Source organism: Sarcophilus harrisii, chromosome 2 (assembly GCF_902635505.1).
Source record: "Sarcophilus harrisii chromosome 2, mSarHar1.11, whole genome shotgun sequence".
Lineage (NCBI taxonomy): Eukaryota > Metazoa > Chordata > Mammalia > Dasyuromorphia > Dasyuridae > Sarcophilus > Sarcophilus harrisii.
In genome coordinates, this window is record NC_045427.1 from 417,131,058 (window position 1) to 417,150,957 (window position 19,900).

A 19,900-nucleotide genomic window follows, 5' to 3' on the forward strand; every position below is an offset into this window, starting at 1 on the left:
GTGTCTGGGATTCTTAAATTACAGTGCAATTGCTGATCTGAATTGGCAGAGACAATTTGCAATTTACCCCACACATGTGAAATCATAAGTTTAAACATCACCAACAGGAGGAAAAAGTTGACTACATTAATGTGTGGTCAGATATGGTCCTAATTGTTTCTTTAACTGACTTAGCTAATATTAACTTTTTCTGGTATAGCTTTTATTGTTATACTATTGTAACATAGGGCCATTCATGGTTAGAGTTGGAAAGGACTTTAGAGGTAAGCTTGTATACCATGTGGTCCAATTTATTGTCTCTATCCTTTGTCCAGCCTCTGTTGAAATGATGAGTTCTGTTACTGACTGTCTGTGTAGGTTGCCCATTTTGCCTTTTAAAGAGCTGTTTGTAGGAAGTTTTCCCCCCACGTGGAGCAAAAATCTACTCTTTCTGCTATTTCTACCCATGGGGTGAAGCAGAATAATTCTTAATTTCTCTCTTTTTTTTTTTAGTATCAACTACTTTATCTCCTCTTCATGTAGCAAGGTCACTCTGGTCACTCTTGTTTGCAAAGAAGAAATTAAGAATTGTCAAATTCCTCTGTAAAACATGATACTCAGAATTGCGATCTGTTTGCTCTTATCAAGCTTTGGATTCATTCGTTCTGTACTTTTTGTGTAATTTTTTTTTTTAAATCAAAGTGGCCATTAAATCTTAGTCTGTTAGATTTAGACCATTTTTGTGATATTTCAAAAAAATTTTTATAGCTTGATTACATCAGCCAATATGCTTACCATTTTCAGTATTCATTGCTATACCAATGTATATGTTGACTCAACTTATTGAAAAAATATTGACTATATAATACGTCCAAAATGTAGAATGTAGGATGAGTCCTGCTGGTCTCTCTATCTTAGAGAACTTCTTCCACATTAACAGCAATCGATTAATCATCAGTCTTTAAATCTGTTTTTAATCAGTGGTACTGTTATTTAAAAGCATATTTTGAGATACTTTGTTTAAATAACTCTCTGAAATCTGTGATATTGTGCCAGTATTAATGTATTCATAGTTCGCCTGTCAATATGTAAAGTTGAAATTGTAATTTTTCAAGACAGTCTTTTTTTCTAAGCATTTTAAAATTTCAACCCTTATAAAATCTAAAAGAAACTACCACCTCTCCTCTCCCCCCCCCCAAAAAAAAGGAAAGAAAGATCCTGTATTTATACCTTTTTACATATTTTTTCCCATGATTTCTAAGCATTTTAAAATTTCAACCCTTATAAAATCTAAAAGAAACTACCACCTCTCCTCCCCCCCCCCAAAAAAAAAGGAAAAAGTGGCCATTAAATCTTAGTCTGTTAGATTTAGACCATTTTTGTGATCTTTCAAAAGATCACAATACAGGTTTTTTGTTTTAAATGAAATTAATTACTCTTTTTTTAGTCCTATTAGATTTGTTTTGTCTGGTGTTCTTTAAAAGAACCTACAGAATCACAAAAAATATAAAATTGTAGTCATCAATTTTTAAAAATCAGCCTGAATAGGAATTCCTTTTACAGCCTTCAAGACAAACTATGATATATATATCCTCCATTTTAAAGCTTTTCTTTACTCAACACTGAATTATGAATTATATTTTTAACTTTTCCCTCTTCAATTACATAAGAGATTAAGAATGAGCCTCTCTGGAGGACATTGTCTTCTTCTATGATCTCAGCAAGATGATGGCACTAGGAGTTTTACTAACTAAAGGGTAGAAAATTAGCTTTCTTAATATATAGTAGCACATAACCAAGGATTCAGTATTTAGTTAATATTTCATATTCCTCATCAGTCACCTAAAAAAACCAAGAAATAAATATATTAGTTTATTTCATTTGTGATCCTTATTAACTGTATTTAGGGAAAATGTCAAAGAATAGTATATTTGACTTCTTATTTGAGAAAGGAGATAATAGGTTAACAGTTTTCTTCTGTTAACATTTTCCTTTTCTTGTCATAGGTGCAAACAAAGTTTTTGAAAAGCAAAGGAAGCGAAAGAGACAGAGGCATGTACCAGCACATTGTAAGAAAGTGAGAAATGAAGACTCTTCACGGGAGGCTCAAAACTCTGAGGTACAGCTGGGTTCTAGGCTCTGTCCCGTCCAAATGGAATCTATTCTTACCAGTTTTCTTTTCTCTAGTTTCCTTTAACATTATTAATAGAAAGAAGCAGCCTCATAAATAGAGAATACATTTGCATAAATAATGTCACAAGATGGCATGTGTGGGCCTAATCATTTTTTAAAATCTCATTAGGCAGCAAAATTTTTCATACCATTTCATATTAAGCTAACATGTAGTTTTGAGTGGATTCATATTTCATTTGTTTTCTCCTTTTTTTTTTTTGAAAACAATTCAGCCTACTTAAAGACCACTTCATGTTAATTTTCCAACAATATTTTTAAAAGCTTAAAGAATAGTACTAGTTTGGGAGAAAAACTAAACCTGAATTTAAAATCCAGAGTCCTTTAATTTAAATTGCATCAAAGTAAATTTGATGCTTTTAGGACTTTTTGGTATCATTTTAGAGAGTCCTGGAACTGTTCAGGTCCATACTAACCAACTTTGATAGAAGGACCATTTCTTTCCAGGATAAAAAGAATGAAATGCCCAAATGGTGCATTTTTTTTTTTTTTTTTTAAAGAAAACACAACTTGGAAGGAAAAATAAATAATCAAATGAACTTAAGAATGTTTTCTCTCCCTTAGTGAAACCTTAAAATGGAACAGCTCAAAAAGTTCCAGTGGAACAGCCTCAGAGCAGTTAGTGCCAGGGCATGAGGCGCTCACTACCTGCCCAATCACAGCAGGGTTAGAACTAACATTGCATGCAGTCCGCCCGCGTGATTGGCTGAACATCTGTAAGTGCTTATGGTTAGACAAATAGCAGCCCAGTGGGGCGGGGGTGGTCACATGGAATAGATACCAATGATCCAAGTGTCCTGGGCTTTTTTTTTCTCTTCCAAGGGAGAACCAGTTACTTCTGGGACTACCTCAAGCCCCAAAGATGCCATAGAAGAGAGTGTGGAACATGATCATGGGATGCCTGTATCTAAAAAAATACAGGCTGAACGTGGTGGAGGAGCAGCTCTCAAGGAAAATGTTTGTCAGGTACAAGTCTTTTGTACATTAAATGTGTTCTTATTGAAAATATATCCTTAAAAATGAAAAAATTCCCTTTCCCTGGAAAAAATGTGGTCAGTTAACATTTGCTAACTATTCACTGGCACGACTGCTTTATAAGAATTACTTTAGCTGTTCAGTCTCTGTCCTGGAAGTTAAATGGGTACTTTTGTCTCTTATTTTTGTTTTATTGATCACTTTAACATTGCTAAATTTAAGTTACAAAAAGATGCAATTAGGCCACATTCAAATGATTTTATTAGGGGTTGTTTTTCGTTATATCTTTTGCATGACATCTAGGCTAGTCAAGTGGGATAAGACATCTGTGGGAAATGGATCACCAGACAAATTTTTTGGACACAACATGTAACTATTTTCTAAGGTGTAGAGGATTTGTAATATGCATCAGTAGACAGTATAATCTCATATACAAAATCTTAGATTTTTGAAGCCCTGGAATAATTTGCCTCTAATGGTCAATCATAATATGCAAGCTATGGAGGATTATTTAAGTCTACATGGAAGTTCAGATTTTTATATGGCTTCCCAGTTGAAATACTTTTAAGTGTTTTTAATCTGCCGTTCAACTATTGTCTTAACAGTTACAAGGTGGTGAATTTTTTGATCACATCAACTCAGAATTCTCTATTAAGACTTGGAAGTGATTGCAATCTCATCAGCTTAAGAGGAGTTCCTGTTTCTCATTTATCTTGACTCTATCTATTCTGATGTCTTAATGGTGGCATGGATGTAACCTTGGATTCTTAACCAAATCTAGTAGAATACAGACTTTAAAGGTTCCCCTCATACTTGTCAGAATTTATCCGCAAGCCTAATCCCAGATTATATGTTTTATCTAAGATTTGTATGAGGATAGAGAAACTTATCACTAGTAGGATAGCCAGTTGGTAATAAGTTTTTGGACAACCATGAAACAATTGACTAAGTTGTGGGAGGAACTGAAATAGTATTACTGATAGGAAAGCCCATACCAGTAAAATTATTTTTGTTTTAACAATCTCTCGTTGTTAGTCTTTTGTCATACTATAACTATAAATACTGTTTAGTTTGTCAATTTTAAGTTTTTCTATAGATGAATGTGTTTCCTTTCTAAACAGAACTGTGAGAAAGTGGGTGAGTTGTTGCTATGTGAGGCTCAATGTTGTGGTGCCTTCCACCTGGAATGTATTGGCCTGACAGAGATGCCAAAAGGCAAATTTATCTGCAAGGAATGTCGAACAGGTATATTGTACATAGAAAATGCTTGCCTCTGTTGTGAATTTTGGGATTCCTATTCTGTGTGATTTCTTTTCAAATATTTTAATGTAGGGTCATATGATTTGGGATTTCATAGGAGATGTTGATAACCACAGGGAAATCAGACTATCAGGAATGTAAGGGACCATTGAGAGATTTATCCCACTGCCTGTCTTTTATTAGACAAATGTAATTCTCTATATTATTGTCATTTGTAAATATACTTTTTTCCAAAATTGGCCTTAGAAAATGCTGAAAGTGGAGCTATCTGCTCTGGTTTTTTTCTTCCCCAATATATAAGGTTTATTGTTTCAAAGAATGCTCATTTAGGAGTGTCAGAGTGGAAGTCACCCTTTATCCAGATTAATACAGTATGGGAATTACAAAGTAATAGAGGTTCAGCTTATTGGCCAGATAGCAATTTGTTTCATAGTCAAAGCTCTCTAAGGATGAATATTGCAATGTTCCAGTCTTGATAGGCTTGTGGTACAAAGCTCTCACCAGAAAGATGTCCCTTCTAAGACTATCCTAAATTCGTCTTTTTCAGACCTTTTTTCTTCAAATTTTACAAGTAGTTTTAAGCTGCTTAAAACTGTCTCATATAGTGTGACAAGCCTATACAGGCCAACATAGTATTTTATTTTGTTTGCTTTTTTAAAAATGACAAGAGTAGTTAAAATTGGAAAATTTTAATTTTTTCATAATTTCATAAAATTAAAAGTGAGGTGCTTTAATAATATAAGTAACCAAGGGCCTGGCATATTCTAACTTAATTATTAAAGACTAGTTCCAAGATCTTCATATTATAGTAGCCAATACTTGGTTTATTTGTTTTCATTTAATTTTCATTCTAAGCTTAATATCATTAACAAATACAAAATTTTAAATAAACAAATATAAATCCATAGGTTCTAGATGAAAGCCAGTGTGATACAGTAGACAGAATTTTTCCCCAAGGCCAGAAAAAACCCTAGATTCAGATTTTCAACTTCCCCTAAGATCTATTAGCTGTGTGACTATCATTTCTGAGTCTCACTTTCATCATCTGTAAAGTGGGGGCTAATAATATAATATCTTAATTCAGAGTTATTTTACGTACCAAAACATTGTCAGCTCTTGTTTGCTTTATATACATAATATAAACATTTATGTATTTGTGGATATAGATGTTTTATTAAGTACTAAGTTTGTACATCAGTGTAGCAAAGCAATAACAAATTTGTATTTCTTTGTTCTCTTTTAATCTTACTTTATGGTATGGGGGAGGGGATCAGATTGGAGGTAGATTTTTTTTTTGTTTTTTATCATTAGATTCATTTAGTTCTATTGCAAATTGGTCAGTATTCTTAACTATACCACATCATACATATCTTTGTGATTTGTGTGTATTCCATATTTTTCATAGTATTCAAAAATTTTGCTTCAAAAATCATTTAAATATTTACCTATCTTGCAGCCTCGTGAAGAAAAAACATTTTTTTAAATAAAGCTTTATGCACTATGTGAATGTGTTCCTATATGGATATGTGCCATTTCATATGTTATAAGATATTATATTACTGATGTACCAGAATTTATTTTGATATTCCCCAGTAATTATGATAGCTTCTAACATTTCCTTACTGACTTTTGCTGATCTTACTTGCTCTGCTTTGCTATTCACCTGTTTTTCTTTTAATCTGTTTCTTAGGAATTCATACCTGCTTTGTGTGTAAAACCAGTGGAGAAGATGTCAAAAGGTGTTTGCTACCTCTTTGTGGAAAGTTTTACCATGAAGCCTGTATACAGAAATATCCGCCAACTGTCCTACAGAACAAGGGTTTTCGGTGCTCCCTTCACATGTGTATAACCTGTCATGCTGCTAATCCAGCTAGTCTTTCTGCATCTAAAGGTACCTGACTCTATATCATTGTTGTTTACTGGAACAAAGGTGAAGGGAAATTCAGGCTCTCTTTTTCTTTGACCGGACACAAATATATTCCTTAATCTAGAATCTCTTTCATTGTCACTCACAGTCCCATTTAGGTATTTGGATTGTTTACACATAGATAGTTTTATAAGTAAAATCAGTATAGATTTTTTTTTGGGGGGGGGGAGAGAAGAAAGGTTTATAATTTACACAAAAATTGAATGTTTGAATTAAAATTCTTTGATTTATTAACATGAGATCATTATATCCAATAATAACATACCTGTGGTAGTTGGTTTATTTTTATTTTTAACAGACTGAAAACTGATATTTGATATTTTATTTTTTATTTTTTTTCTGTCACTCAAATGACTATCCACCTGATTTCAGGAATGTGAGAGGTTGGAAAATAAGAATGCTAAATTGTTGCCTAAACAGAATGATTCTAACACTTTGTGTTAGTTGTGTCTTAATATGTCATGTGAATCTGCTATTCTCCCAGAGCCCCATGAGATTGTTGAAAATACCTTTTGAATAATTTTTAATCTTTGTGCTGTTATTTAGTTATCTCATCTTGTTGCCTGAGTCATTTTCTTAACAGATGACATAATATAATAAACTGTATTTGATATATCCTATTACCAGTCACATCAAACTTGAATGAGGCTGATGAAGGATTCAGCTAACCATATATTTCAACTACTAAACAACTACTAAAACAAAAAAGTTAGTTACAAAAAACTCTCTCTTAGGTTAGACTGTTACATGAATGATCCAAATTACTTTCTTTCTTCTAAGGTAGGATAAGACATACTTAAAGCATTTAATATCAAATAATCCTATGATTTTCCACAATAAAAAGATTAAGAAGGATTTCTAAAGTTGGTATTCAGAAATGTTGCTGAACCATTTTCATAATAGTTTCTTGATGCTATAATTCTTTTAGGTTACCAGATTGACCTTTTAGGTAAGATACCTATTGATTTGTGTACTTGATAGAAGTGTCTGTATACGTTTTATTCTTGTGTTCTTGTACTGCTAGGTCGCCTAATGCGCTGTGTCCGGTGTCCTGTGGCTTACCATGCCAATGACTTCTGTCTGGCTGCAGGATCAAAGGTCCTTGCATCAAATAGCATCATCTGCCCTAATCATTTTGCTCCTCGGAGGGGTTGCAGAAATCATGAACATGTTAATGTTAGCTGGTGTTTTGTATGCTCAGAAGGTAAGGCCTGATAATGTTGTAAATTATATTTTTGTTCCACATGTAAGTATGACTAACTGATTGATATGTGCCAATCCCAAAATCTAAATGAATTTTTGAGTTTTCAAGGGGAAAAAAATGTAGAACAATTGGGAAGGGGAAGCATGCTAAATTGTAGAACATTGGTTCAGAAATTTTGGTTTAGTCAGTTAGGGACATTAGAAACCTTTAGGAGAAGAGTACTTTTGATGAGGCTGTTTTCCAACACTGTATATAAGTTTAGAAAAGCCCTTCACAATCACCTTCTTCATCTCTTCTTGTAACTGACACTTCAGTAGCTCCTGAATAGTTGTAACGAAGCTAATACCCTGGGTGCAAAGAAGTCTTCAAGATAGTTTCTGCAATTGCTGCCACTGAATAAAAAGGTTTAATGCTTCACAGTGAGTTTGACAAGTCAAAGGCAGTAGAACAAAATGTACTTTTGTAGTTTGTCCAGCCTTCACTTGAAATAATATTTTCAGGAGCATTTCCTTCTCTTTTTCCTATTTGCTTTTTATTTTCTTCAGAGTTTTCCTTTTGTAAAATCCTCTTTCCCAGATTAATAACCATACAGCCAGGCTGCCTTTGAATACTACTAATGTCATGGAAGAACTCTTCTCTGGATTTCTTCTTTGATCTCTGAATAAGAGTGATATTAATGGATAAGGAAAGGAGGAATGTTGTGAAAACAGAACATGTCACAATCTTTTAAAATATCATTATAAAAGTTCTGTATTCAAGATACTCAAAAGGAAGTCAAATTCTCATTGCTGAGCTAGGTTTTAATGTTAAATAATTACAGGAGGTAATGAATTGAGGACATATGATCTGTTTATTTTAAGAAAAAAAGCATCCTTATGAAATTATCAGTTTATGTCCTAATTTTTAAGAACCTTAAGTTTTTTTAAGAAAAATTTAGAGTTTAGAAAAGTTTAAGGTGTAATCTACAGGGATTTGACCCAGAACGTGTCTCTTATTTGTCTATGGGATGCAGCATTTAAATGCAGCTGTGCATATGTCAATAGATAATAAATGGAGTTTGTGTTTATTATTTCTTTGTTCATTATAGATAAGTGTTATTGGTTTGATAGGTTAAATTTTAAATTTTGGAAGTCATTAGTTTTTGTATATCACTTAAAATTCCAAGGGTGTAAGAAAAGTGTTGCAGAAATTAGTCAATGAGAACTTATTAATAACCACTACTTATATGTGCTAGCCATAATGCTAAGTGTTAAGATTACAAAGGAAGGCAAAAGATACAGTCCTTGCCAGTCTCAAGGAGGTCAAAGTCTATCAGGGGAAACAACATGCAAACAACTTTGTATAAATAGGATAAATTAGAATTAATCGAGAAAGCAAAAACACTGGCATTAAGGGGAAATCAGGGAACACTCTTCTCAAGAAAGGTGGGATCATATCTTGGCCTTGAAGGAATCTATGAAGGACGGGAGACAGTGAAGAGAAGGAGAGTTTCAGGCATCAGGGTCAGCCAGAGTTTAGAAATGTTCAAGGAAGAGGAAGGATATTCAACATACTTGGGAGAGGAAAGTGTTTTGAAAATATAAAGTATCAGAAGACTGGAAAGGTTGGAGGGGACCTAAATATGTAGAGTTTGGGTTGTCAAACTATTGTGCATTTGATCCTAGAAGTGACAGGAGCCATCTTTAGAAAAATGAGGTGATATGCTCAGACTTGTGTTTAGAGAGGTCAGAACAATAGCTAAATATGAGATAAACTGTAATGGGCAGAGCCATGAGTTATAAGGAAGAGGAAGATGTTTAACAATTATATAGTGCCTCCTATATTTCAGTTAATATGTGCTAAGCACTTTATATAAACCTCATTTGATCCTCACACCTGAATAGTGGCAGTGTCAGAAGAGAAAAGGAGCATATTATAAAGGTAAAATCCACAAAAGTTGGCAGCAGATAGGGAGTGAGGAAAAAGATAACATAGATTGCACACATAGCTAACTGGGAAGGTGGTTATATCCTTAACCATGATAGTAGATTTAGGAAGTGATGGGGGGATTGGAGGGAAAGATAATAGGTTCCATTTTAGAAGAATTGAGATTAAAATGAAATGTCCAATAAATAGTTGAAGATATGAGACTTGGAGTTCAGCAGAGAAATCGAGGGTAGATAAATTTGAGAATCATCAGTTTGAATCCATGAAAGGTGGTGGCATCACCAAGTGAAGTAACAGAGAGAAGAAAGAGAAAAGTTCTGGGATAACCCCTAAAGACACCTCTGGTTATCATACTTTACATATTTGAAGATCCAGCAAAGAAAACTAAGGAGAACCAGGACAAAGTAGAGTTATAAATTTACAGTATCATATTACAGAGAGGTCAAAAAGAATAAGGATTGAGAAAAGGCATTAAATTTGGCAGTACAGAGCACAGAAGTAACTTGGGAGTGATCTGTTACATTTTGATGATAAAATCAGAAACCATTCTGCAAAGTTCAGAAATGAAAGATAAAGAATTGAAGGCTTTCCCAAAGTTTAGTCATAATAGGAGGAAAGATATGGAATGATAAAGGCTATAAAAGAATCAAAGGAAGATTTTTTTTTTTTTTAGTGTCTTATAGGCACTAGGGAAGTAGCTAATAGAATGATAATTGAAGATAAGTGAGAGAATAAGCATGATAAAAAGGGGTAATCTACTGGTGGAGATGGGATGCAATGGGATATCTTGAGCTATTAAGAGAAGGGCCACCTATTCATGTGAAATAGGTGTGAAGGAGTTAGTAGTGGAAGACATCTAAATAATAAGAGATGACAATAGGGAACATTCAGAGAGTGGCTTTAGATTTTTTTTATGTGTGAAATATGAAATAAGCTTCATGACTGAGAGGATTGGAGGAAAGGAAGCCATGGAAAGTTTGAGGAGGTGATGAAAAGGTTTCAGAAAGCTAATCTAGTGAGTGTCAATTAGGGAGATGTAAATTGATTATCTTGCCATAACAAAGGCTTGATTAAGATAATTTAATAAATACTTTAAATCTAGTCAGCACAGTTTATTTATCTTTATCTTCTTTCTGCAACCGATAAGTAAGAGCAAAGGCAACAGATGATGGGAGTGATCTAAGATTGAGGGCTTTGCAGGGCAAGATCTTCAAGGGGGAGACAAGGGGAGGACAAAGGACTCCCGAAAAAAGACAATATAGAATTGAACTTATTCACCAAGGGGTCAAGATGAAGAATGAAGGAGAGTGGTATAGCCAGAGCCTAGGAAGGAATTGAGGGGTGGATACGTTGTACATTGTGGTGAAGACCAAGGACAGGTTTTTAGGTTGCAGTTCAGAGGAAGAGGTGGAATGACAATAAATTTTGATCATATAAAGGAATGTCAGGTCTCATGAATATGGAAGTAGTCTATTTGTGGGTAACAGAATCATAGGTATGACTATCTCAGTGTGTTACTGTGGTGGACTATATGGAAGTGAGGGGATTTTATTGGAGGATAGTAGAGAATGGCTGCCAGAATCTGATTATTATAGGATGAATGAACCTCAAAGCAAAAGTAAGACTTGTGGTAAGCAGACTCGCCCCCAGGCTATTGCATTAATCCAGGCTTGATGTGATGAGGATTTGACTAGAGAGGTAGTAGTATTAGAGGAAAGGGATGTGTTTAGTAACAAACTAGAGAGTAGGAGGTAAAAGGAAAGAGAATGAGTAGAGGGTGACATTTGGTTTGTAAGCCTGAGGGACTGAGAAGATGGTGTTGCTCTCGCCAATAAATAAAGAAGATGGAGGAAAGATTAGTTTGGCTTTGCACATGTTGAATGTTGAGTTGAAGGTGTCTTGGTAATCCAGTTTGAAATTTCTAAAAAGCAGTTGGAGATGTGTGGAGATGTAATATTGGAAGTAAGCAAAATATTTAGGGAAGGACAGCTATGTTTTAGGAATCATCAGCATAGATGTGCCCAGCCATGAGTGCCCAGAGCTGCTGGGGAACTTCAAGGACGTGCTGGTGCAGGTGTCTTCCTGCCTGGGGGAGGCAAGCATGCAGGAGGCCATGGAGCAGTCCCTGTGCAGGTGACCAGTGGGGCTGGACGCCAGCTGTGTCTTGGAGGAGGGGAGGGGACGTGTGTATGGGGGCACATTGTGGGGGGGGGGACGTGTGTTGGGCCAAGGGAATTGATGAGATCACCAAGGTGAGTAGTGTAGAGAAAGAATAGGATAGAGTCAAGGACAGAGTCTTGTGGGACACCTATTAGTGATAAGTTAAGGTCAAGATAGTCACGTTCCAAAAACCTAAAGAGAAGAGAATATCAAGGAAGAAAGACTGTTTAACAGTATCAGAGGCTACAGAAAGGAGAAAAGGCCATTGGATTTGGCAATTAAGAGCTTGTTGCTAATTTTGGAGAGAGCAGTTTTAATGGAATAATAAGATGGAAGCCAGACTATAAAGGATATAGAAGAGAGTAAGAAAAGATGAAGTCAAGGCACTTATCAAGATCTTGGTAAGGAATTGAGTTACACTCTAAGATACCACTACACACCTGTCAGATTGGCTAAGATGACAGGAAAAAATAATGATGATTGTTGGAGGGGATGTGGGAAAACTGGGACATTGATGCATTGTTTGGTGGAGTTGTGAACGAATCCAACCATTTTGGAGAGTAGTTTGGAAACTATGCTCAAAAAGTTATCAAACTGTGCATACCCTTTGATCCAGCAGTGTTACTACTGGGCTTATATCCCAAAGAGATTATAAAGAAGGGAAAGGGACCTGTATGTGCACGAATGTTTGTGGCAGCCCTTTTTGTAGTGGCTAGAAACTGGAAACTGAATGGATGTCCATCAGTTGGAGAATGGCTGAATAAATTGTGGTATATGAAAATTATGGAATATTACTGTTCTGTAAGAAATGACCAACAGGATGATTTCAGAAAGGCCTGGAGAGACTTACACGAACTGATGCTGAGTGAAATGAGCAGGACCAGGAGATCATTATATACTTCAACAACAATACTATATGATGACCAGTTCTGATGGACCAGGCCATCCTCAGCAACGAGATCAACCAAATCATTTCTAATGGAGCAGTAATGAACTGAACTAGCTATACCCAGAAAAAGAACTCTGGGAGATGACTAAAAACCATTACATTGAATTCCCAATCCCTATATTTATGCACACCTGCATTTTTGATTTCCTTCACAAGCTAATTGTACAATATTTCAGAGTCTGATTCTTTTTGTACAGCAAAATAACGTTTTGGTCATGTATACTTATTGTGTATCTAAGTTATATTTTAATGTATTTAACATCTACTGGTCATCCTGCCATCTAGGGGAGGGGGTGGGGGGTAAGAGGTGAAATTGGAACAAGAGGTTTGGCAATTGTTAACGCTGTAAAGTTATCCATGCATATAACCTGTAAATAAAAGGCTATTAAAAAAAAAAAAGGAATTGAGTTACAAAAGGTAAAAGAAAAAAGGGAAGATAGCAAGGATGAAAGAATCAAGTGAAGGATTTTTGAGGATGAGGGACACACTTAGGGCACTAAGAAATTTGTCAGTAGAAAAGGAATGAAAATAAGTGAGAATGATAATGACATCTTTTGGGGGAAACATGAGAGAATGGGATCACTTTAAAAGGTATGAGCCGGGGCAAGGAATAAGGCCGTCATCTTGTGAGTAAGGTTCTCAGCTAAGACAGGAATGATAGGAAATTTTAGGAAGAGCAGTTGTGGAAAGCAGGATAAAAAGATTTTATGGGAGAAATAATAAGATTGTGTAATATCAGTGAGAAAGCCCAGTAGAGTCTGTGCTGTATAGTATTATTTTGCAATGGACTCAGTTGGAACTGTTGTATCATTTTCTCCATTTTAGTTTAATAGCACGTATAGGATTGGAGGCAGCGGTGATAGTGTGAGTGATTCAAGGCTGAGGCTTGTCAGGATACAATTGGTGGTAATATGGTAAGGGGGTTAGGGTTTCAGGAGGACAGTGTGGGATTGAACTGATAAACTAATGAGGATGGGGATAGGGAAAATGGCCTGAGAAAGAATTTGAGGGTTTAAGAGGTTGGAGATCACAATTTGAATGAAGAGTAGGATTTTATAATGGAAGGCAGAGGGTGAAGTGGAAAGTCAATAGATTGTGTTCAGAAAAGGGGGATTGCAGAATTCTTGAACTTAAATGTAATATATTTGTGGGTGGTGGCAAGATCAAAGGTTTGACTGTGTTTGAGGCTGAGGGTGGGATAGAGGACCAGACCATGGAACTGAGGAAGTGTTTGAGGGGAGAGTAAGTATATATGTAGAAGTCCCATGTGTAGCTATTCCTTTCAAAACACAAATGGTGACCTTAAGGACTTAAGGAACTTTTAGAGGCTTTCTGAAAGATTATATTTTTGTATTAATGTAACAGCATATAGACTTCTTATTTGAAACTGTAGTAAGTGCAAGGGCTAAAAGAAATATAAATTCTTGTGGCATTTTTTTTAAAGTTTCATTTAGTCCTTTTTCATTTTAAATCACTTTCCTTTTTTTATTTTTTCTAATTAAAATTTTTTTTCAACATTTACTTTCATAACATTTTGGTTTGCATTTTTTCTCCCTCCTGTCCCATTCCCCCAGATGGCAATTAATTTGGTAATGGTTGTAGATAATCTAATTAATTATTACTTTTCTTCTCAGGATTACATTTATGGCTAGATGCAGTCACTGGACTGGGGTTTTGGGTCAATGTTTTTCTTTGATATAAGAAAAGGTACTTGTTAGAAGGGAGGAAGTTACTTTATAATGATACTTTATAATTATTAAAATATTTATTGTCTTGACTATATGTGACATTATTTATGATGTTTTTTCCTACCTTTCTGCCAATGAGAGAAAGGTATGTTTGTAGGACCTTTTATAGTTTTTTGCTTTTCTTTTAGTATTTTTAAATTTGCTTTTTTGTAGTCTGTCTAGATTCCTTTGATTCTGTTTCTTTCATTTTACATTTGTTCTTATATAAATTACCATGTGTCTTGTTTCTCTAAATGTCTCATATTAATCATTTATTACTTTATAATGTATTACAGCTTATTCAGATGCTCCATCAAATTCAACCAAATACTGTAGTAAATAGTTTTGTAGCCCATTGTTTTCTAAACTCAGGAAAACAAATTACTAGGTAATCATCCTTTTTTTTCTATAATTACTTTAAAAACTGGAAAACATTTGGCAGAAATTAGATTAAATCATCATCTAATTATTACATACATACATAATTAACAAGCATTTCTCTCCGCTAAACCGACGGGGGTACAACTCCTTGTAAAAGTTTATGTATTATCAGTGCCCAAAAAAAGAAGGGACTGAATCAAAATTCTCAAACTTAGCACCTGAAGATTCCAAATCTATTGTTCTTTCCCTAGCATGACAGCTGCCATGTCCTCCTAAGTCGTCGTCTTTTTTTTTTTTCCCCCTTAAGTGAAGATCCTCCATTTCTTTAACCTAACCTGTTCTTATGCAGCATAAATTTTAGGCTTTTCATTCAAACTCATCTGGAGAAGAATTGTCAGAGCAATGATTTGATTCTAGGGTACTATCTTTTCCCACAAGTCATGATATAGATTATTAGATCTCAAAGGGATTTTGGAATTTACCTAGTCCTTTGTCCTTTATTCTTCATTTTATAAAACACAAAATTGAAGTCTAGAGATGATGACTTTGGTTCCATTTGTACATTTTTAAGTCAGAAGCAAGAGTCAAATCCAAGTTCACTAACTCCAAATCTCATTCTCTTTACAATATACCATGCTGTTTTAATCAATAATTTCTTCAATGGACCTGACTTTTCTCCTGAATATTCTAAACCAAACAAAAAGTATAGCATTATTTTAAAATCTTTTTTTTTTTTTTTTTTTTTTGAGAATAATAGTTTTCAAGTTAAAAGTTAGAACATAACTAAAGTCAAGACCAAAACCATTCCTATAATTCTGTGTTCCCAGACTATGATGTGGTGGAACAGTGAAACATTTTGAATTAAAAAAAAAAAACTGAGTTTGAATCTTAGTTAACTATTTCCCATTGGATGTTTTCTGTTGTAAAATAAGTGGCATTGACAGGATATTTTCAGCAGGCAACTTTCTACTTCTTAAATATTCTCTCATATTAAGAGTGTCCCTAATAGTAAATAACTTAACTTTTTTTGAACTGAATTGAATTGGTGAACAGCAAATAAGGCCAGCAACCTTTATAGTAGTTGTATATACATCAGTGGAGAGATTCCTGATTAATAAAATATTTTATATATATATATATATAATAAAAATGAAATTAATTTAAAAATTCTAATGAGAGAATTTTACCACTATTATAATTTGATGACTCTTTAATGATTAGAAATAATCACTGGACAAGAAATTCAAAACATTTTGATTCTAGTCCAGTTCCAGCACAACATAATTATGTGTGGTCAGTCATAGCACCTCAGGATCTTTGTTTCCTCACCTATAAAATAAAAGGAATGAACTAAGTTGCTACTATATTCTTTTCCTTTTTATTCTAAAATGGCCTTTGGAGTGGTTTTGAAGATTTTTTTTATTAAAGATTGTTACATAATTGTAAAGAAGATATAATCCAGTTTATACTTCATCAAGAATGTCTTTGTTAGCAATCCAGAAACTTTTTATTTATTGAAACATCACCTGTGAGGAAGAACTCCCTTCCCAGGTAGCCTATTCTGTTTTTGTACATCCATAATAAAAAGGTTTTTCTTACTTGTCATTTTCCAATATCCATCTTGTGAAAAGTTAGCCACTTACTTTCCTTGACATGGACAGATTATTGGCTTAAATCAAAATGATCAATTTTCAAAGCTTCTAAGTGCTGTGGTTATTGAAGCTTTTTGTCGAAATACTTTGTCTTGGAGGTTATTTTAAAAGCCTTACACAATTCTACCCAAATACAACATTGAAACTGAATTTCTTCTTGAAACTTCAGCCCAGAAAATTGTCACCTCAAGATGAGATTTTATTGTATTAAGTCTAAAACTGCCTTTACAATTGAAACTGAATCACCATAGACTTATATATGAGTGCCTAAGAGTATATATAAGTATATATAAGAATTTACTAGATTAGGAATGAAAAAAATTTATTTTTAGTCAGACTATGCAAATAATTGTGACTTTGGGAAATCATTAATTTAAATGGAGTAAATATCATTTATTCAGAATTCTTCCTCATAGAATGCCATGTTCCTCTAACATTGCCAGTGCATGATTTTATACTATTAGGTAACTACAAGCCTTACTCTGTGCCTTACTGTGATATAAAAGAGAAAGGACATGGTTTTTTTTGCCTTTGTATCTTACAAAGGTTCATAGAATCTCAGGGTTGAAAAATACCTCAGAAGTTATTCAGTCCTAACTCTCCCATCGTCTTGAAACTTCAGCCCAGAAAATTGTCACCTCAAGATGAGTGCATTTTAGATAGCTCCTGTTAAACAACAGATGTTATTGTATTGAGTCTAAAACTACCTTTACAATTTTGATACATTGTTTCTGCTTGTGCATGTTAGGCAAGTATAAAGAATCTAAAATACATTCCTCATTCATTCTGTTTTTCTCCTCATCCATTCTGTTTTTCTCCATGCTTGTTTCCTCATTTTTTAAAAAAAGTAATCAAGTAACACATGTCAATAAAATAGAAAATAATGATAATAATGAGTTATGACCTGACTCAGGGCTTCATGAACAGAGGAGGGAGCATTGTTCATCTTTGTGTTTTCTTCTTTGAACACTTCTGAGTCTCAAAAGGGAAGAGATAAGAACATGACAATATAACATAATATGGCTACAAATTATAAAATACTGAGGTGAATATACAGAATTATTTCATCAAGAACTGAAACAGACTTTAGAAATCATATCCCAGGGCTCTTAAGACTCTTATCTTTTGCTGACCCTCTCTTGCCTCACCTTACCCCCAGTGGAGCTATACCATTTTATTTTCAGTATTGGTTTTATTTGTACAAAAACATTTTAACAATATAATGAAAATCATCCATTTTGCATTTCATAATATACTCCACAAATGACTTCCTTCTCCACAGATCTAAGATCTTTGTTCTTCAAATTTACTTAACAGTGTCACTCTTTATGTCTAAATCATGAACCCATTTCTTTTTTTTCTTTTTCTTTTTCTTTTTTTTGCCTTTTGCAAAGTTTAATTTGCTAAATGAAGGCTCAGTATTGTTTTCCTTATATTTGCAAAGTATTTGCAAATTTTCTTTCTTTCTTTTTTTTTTAATAACTTTTTATTGACAGAACCCATGCCAGGGTAATTTTTTACATTATCCCTTGCACTCACTTCTGTTCCGATTTTTCCCCTCCCTCAGATGGCAAGCAGTCCTATATATGTTAAATAGGTTACAATAGATCTTAGATACAATATATGTGTGCAGAACCGAACAGTTCTCTTGTTGCTCAGGGAGAATTGGATTCAGAAGGTATAAATAACCTGGGAAGAAGAACAAAAATGCAAGCAGTTTACATTCATTTCCTAGTGTTCTTTCTTTGGGTGTAGCTGCTTCTGTCCATCCTTGATCACTTGAAACTGAGTTAGATCTTCTCTTTGTTGAGGAAATCCACTTCCATCAGAATACATCCTCATACAGTATCATTGTTGAGGTATATAATGATCTCCTGGTTCTGCTCATTTCACTTACCATCAGTTCATGTAAGTCTCGCCAATCCTCTCTGTATTCATCCTGCTGGTTGTTTCTTACAGAACAATAATATTCCATAACATTCATATACCACAATTTACTCAACCATTCTCCAATTGATGGGCATCCATTCATTTCATGAACCCATTTCAACCTTACCATAGTAGGTATTAGGTGTTAGTTAATGCCTTGTTTCTGCCATACTATTTTCCAATTGTCCCAACAATTTTTCACTTTAGTTTCTTACTTTCTCATCCTCTCCAACAACCAAAACAAAAGTATAGATTGTTCTAGTCTCTTCCCTAGCACTCTACATTCATTTAATCATGTGTCCATTAATTCTTCCTTCTTGATCTCTTCAGCCTTATTTTTTAGATGAAGTTCTCTCTGCTTCTCTCCAAGTGTTACGTCATAATTCTGTGCTTTTGTTTTGAAACTTTTTGTGAAAACGCATTGTTTGGGGGATTATTTTAAAAGCCTAACACTTATGTGTTACTACTTATGTGAGGCGGCATGGGTTAGTAGAAAGAACACTGGACTTGAAATTCCATCTTGTCCTATATCTTCCTCCTCTTAAAGTGATGGCCCATTTCTACCTATGAACATCCTAAGAAATTCTCAGAGCCTGACTTAAAAATTACTCTGGTCTTTCTTGCTGTCTTAATAAATTCCTCAAGGGTTTCACTATGTTTAGCATGCATCCATCCAACAGTTTCTTAAACACTTGTGATTAAAATTCTAAAGCAAGGAACTTAAAAGGTAGCACCTAAATGGAAGATATGGCAAGGCCACAAGTCTTTCTTGCAAAAAAAATCATATATTTAGGAAATAATACCATTTCTATAAATTCACTTAACAATTTATGTGATACCAACAATGAGAGGTTATAGCAACAAGAGACTTGAGAGATCATCTAGCTTATTCCCTTCTTTCTACAGATGAGGAAACTAATTCTCACAAAAGTTATTTGCCCAAAGTTACATGGGTATTGGCCAACATGGAGTCTGAACCTTGGTCTTAAACACTGTGCAAGTATAAGAAATACAAAGACAAAAATGAAACAGGTTCTGCTCCATCAAAAAGATAAGATTGTATTGGTGGGGAAACAATTGTGTATACATGAATAATTTTTTTTTAAAAATTACTTCTCAGTCATCTAAAGATGGAAAAGGCCAGAATAGTCTGGGCCAAGCAGTCCTTTGATAGATTTTAAATGGAATTTAAATCTTTGTTTAAGAAGCTTTTCTAAATAAAGTAGTTTCATTTCCAATAGTAGGAACTGATACAGGTTTATAAGAACCTTATAAACTCTTCCCTTGATAGGTGAATAGATATTTCTCAAAAGGACACGATCCAAGATTGTTGATAACTATCAACACTCTTATGGAAAAAATGTTCCCTATCCCTAATAATTAAACATAACTCTCAACTTCTATCTCATAGCTATCATGTTGGTAGAATTGGCAAAAAAGGAAAATGATAAATGTTGTTGATTGACTGTTGGGGGGAAAGCATATTAATTCATTGATGGTAGAGCTATTATTTGGTCTAGACATGCTGGAAAGCAGTTTGGAACTATGCCCCAAAATCTACTTTGAGTATAATCTGACCTTTGAAGGACAGAAGAAATCTTCTTTAAGCAAACTCCTGTTTTGTGCCAAGAATAATACCAC

At 34.2% G+C, this 19,900-nt stretch overlaps 1 protein-coding gene across 11 annotated transcripts in view; it reads left to right on the forward strand.

Moving 5' to 3' along the window:
* Window positions 1-19,900, forward strand: part of NSD1 (nuclear receptor binding SET domain protein 1) — a 165,624-nt gene that overhangs the window by 117,609 nt on the left and 28,115 nt on the right. For all 11 annotated transcript variants that reach the window (XM_031953741.1, XM_023506588.2, XM_031953749.1 and 8 more), the window contains 5 exons: window positions 1,986-2,098; window positions 2,992-3,135; window positions 4,266-4,389; window positions 6,095-6,295; window positions 7,356-7,535. In XM_031953741.1, coding sequence (XP_031809601.1) covers window positions 1,986-2,098; window positions 2,992-3,135; window positions 4,266-4,389; window positions 6,095-6,295; window positions 7,356-7,535 — 762 coding nt within the window. The remainder of the gene's footprint in view (window positions 1-1,985; window positions 2,099-2,991; window positions 3,136-4,265; window positions 4,390-6,094; window positions 6,296-7,355; window positions 7,536-19,900) is intronic.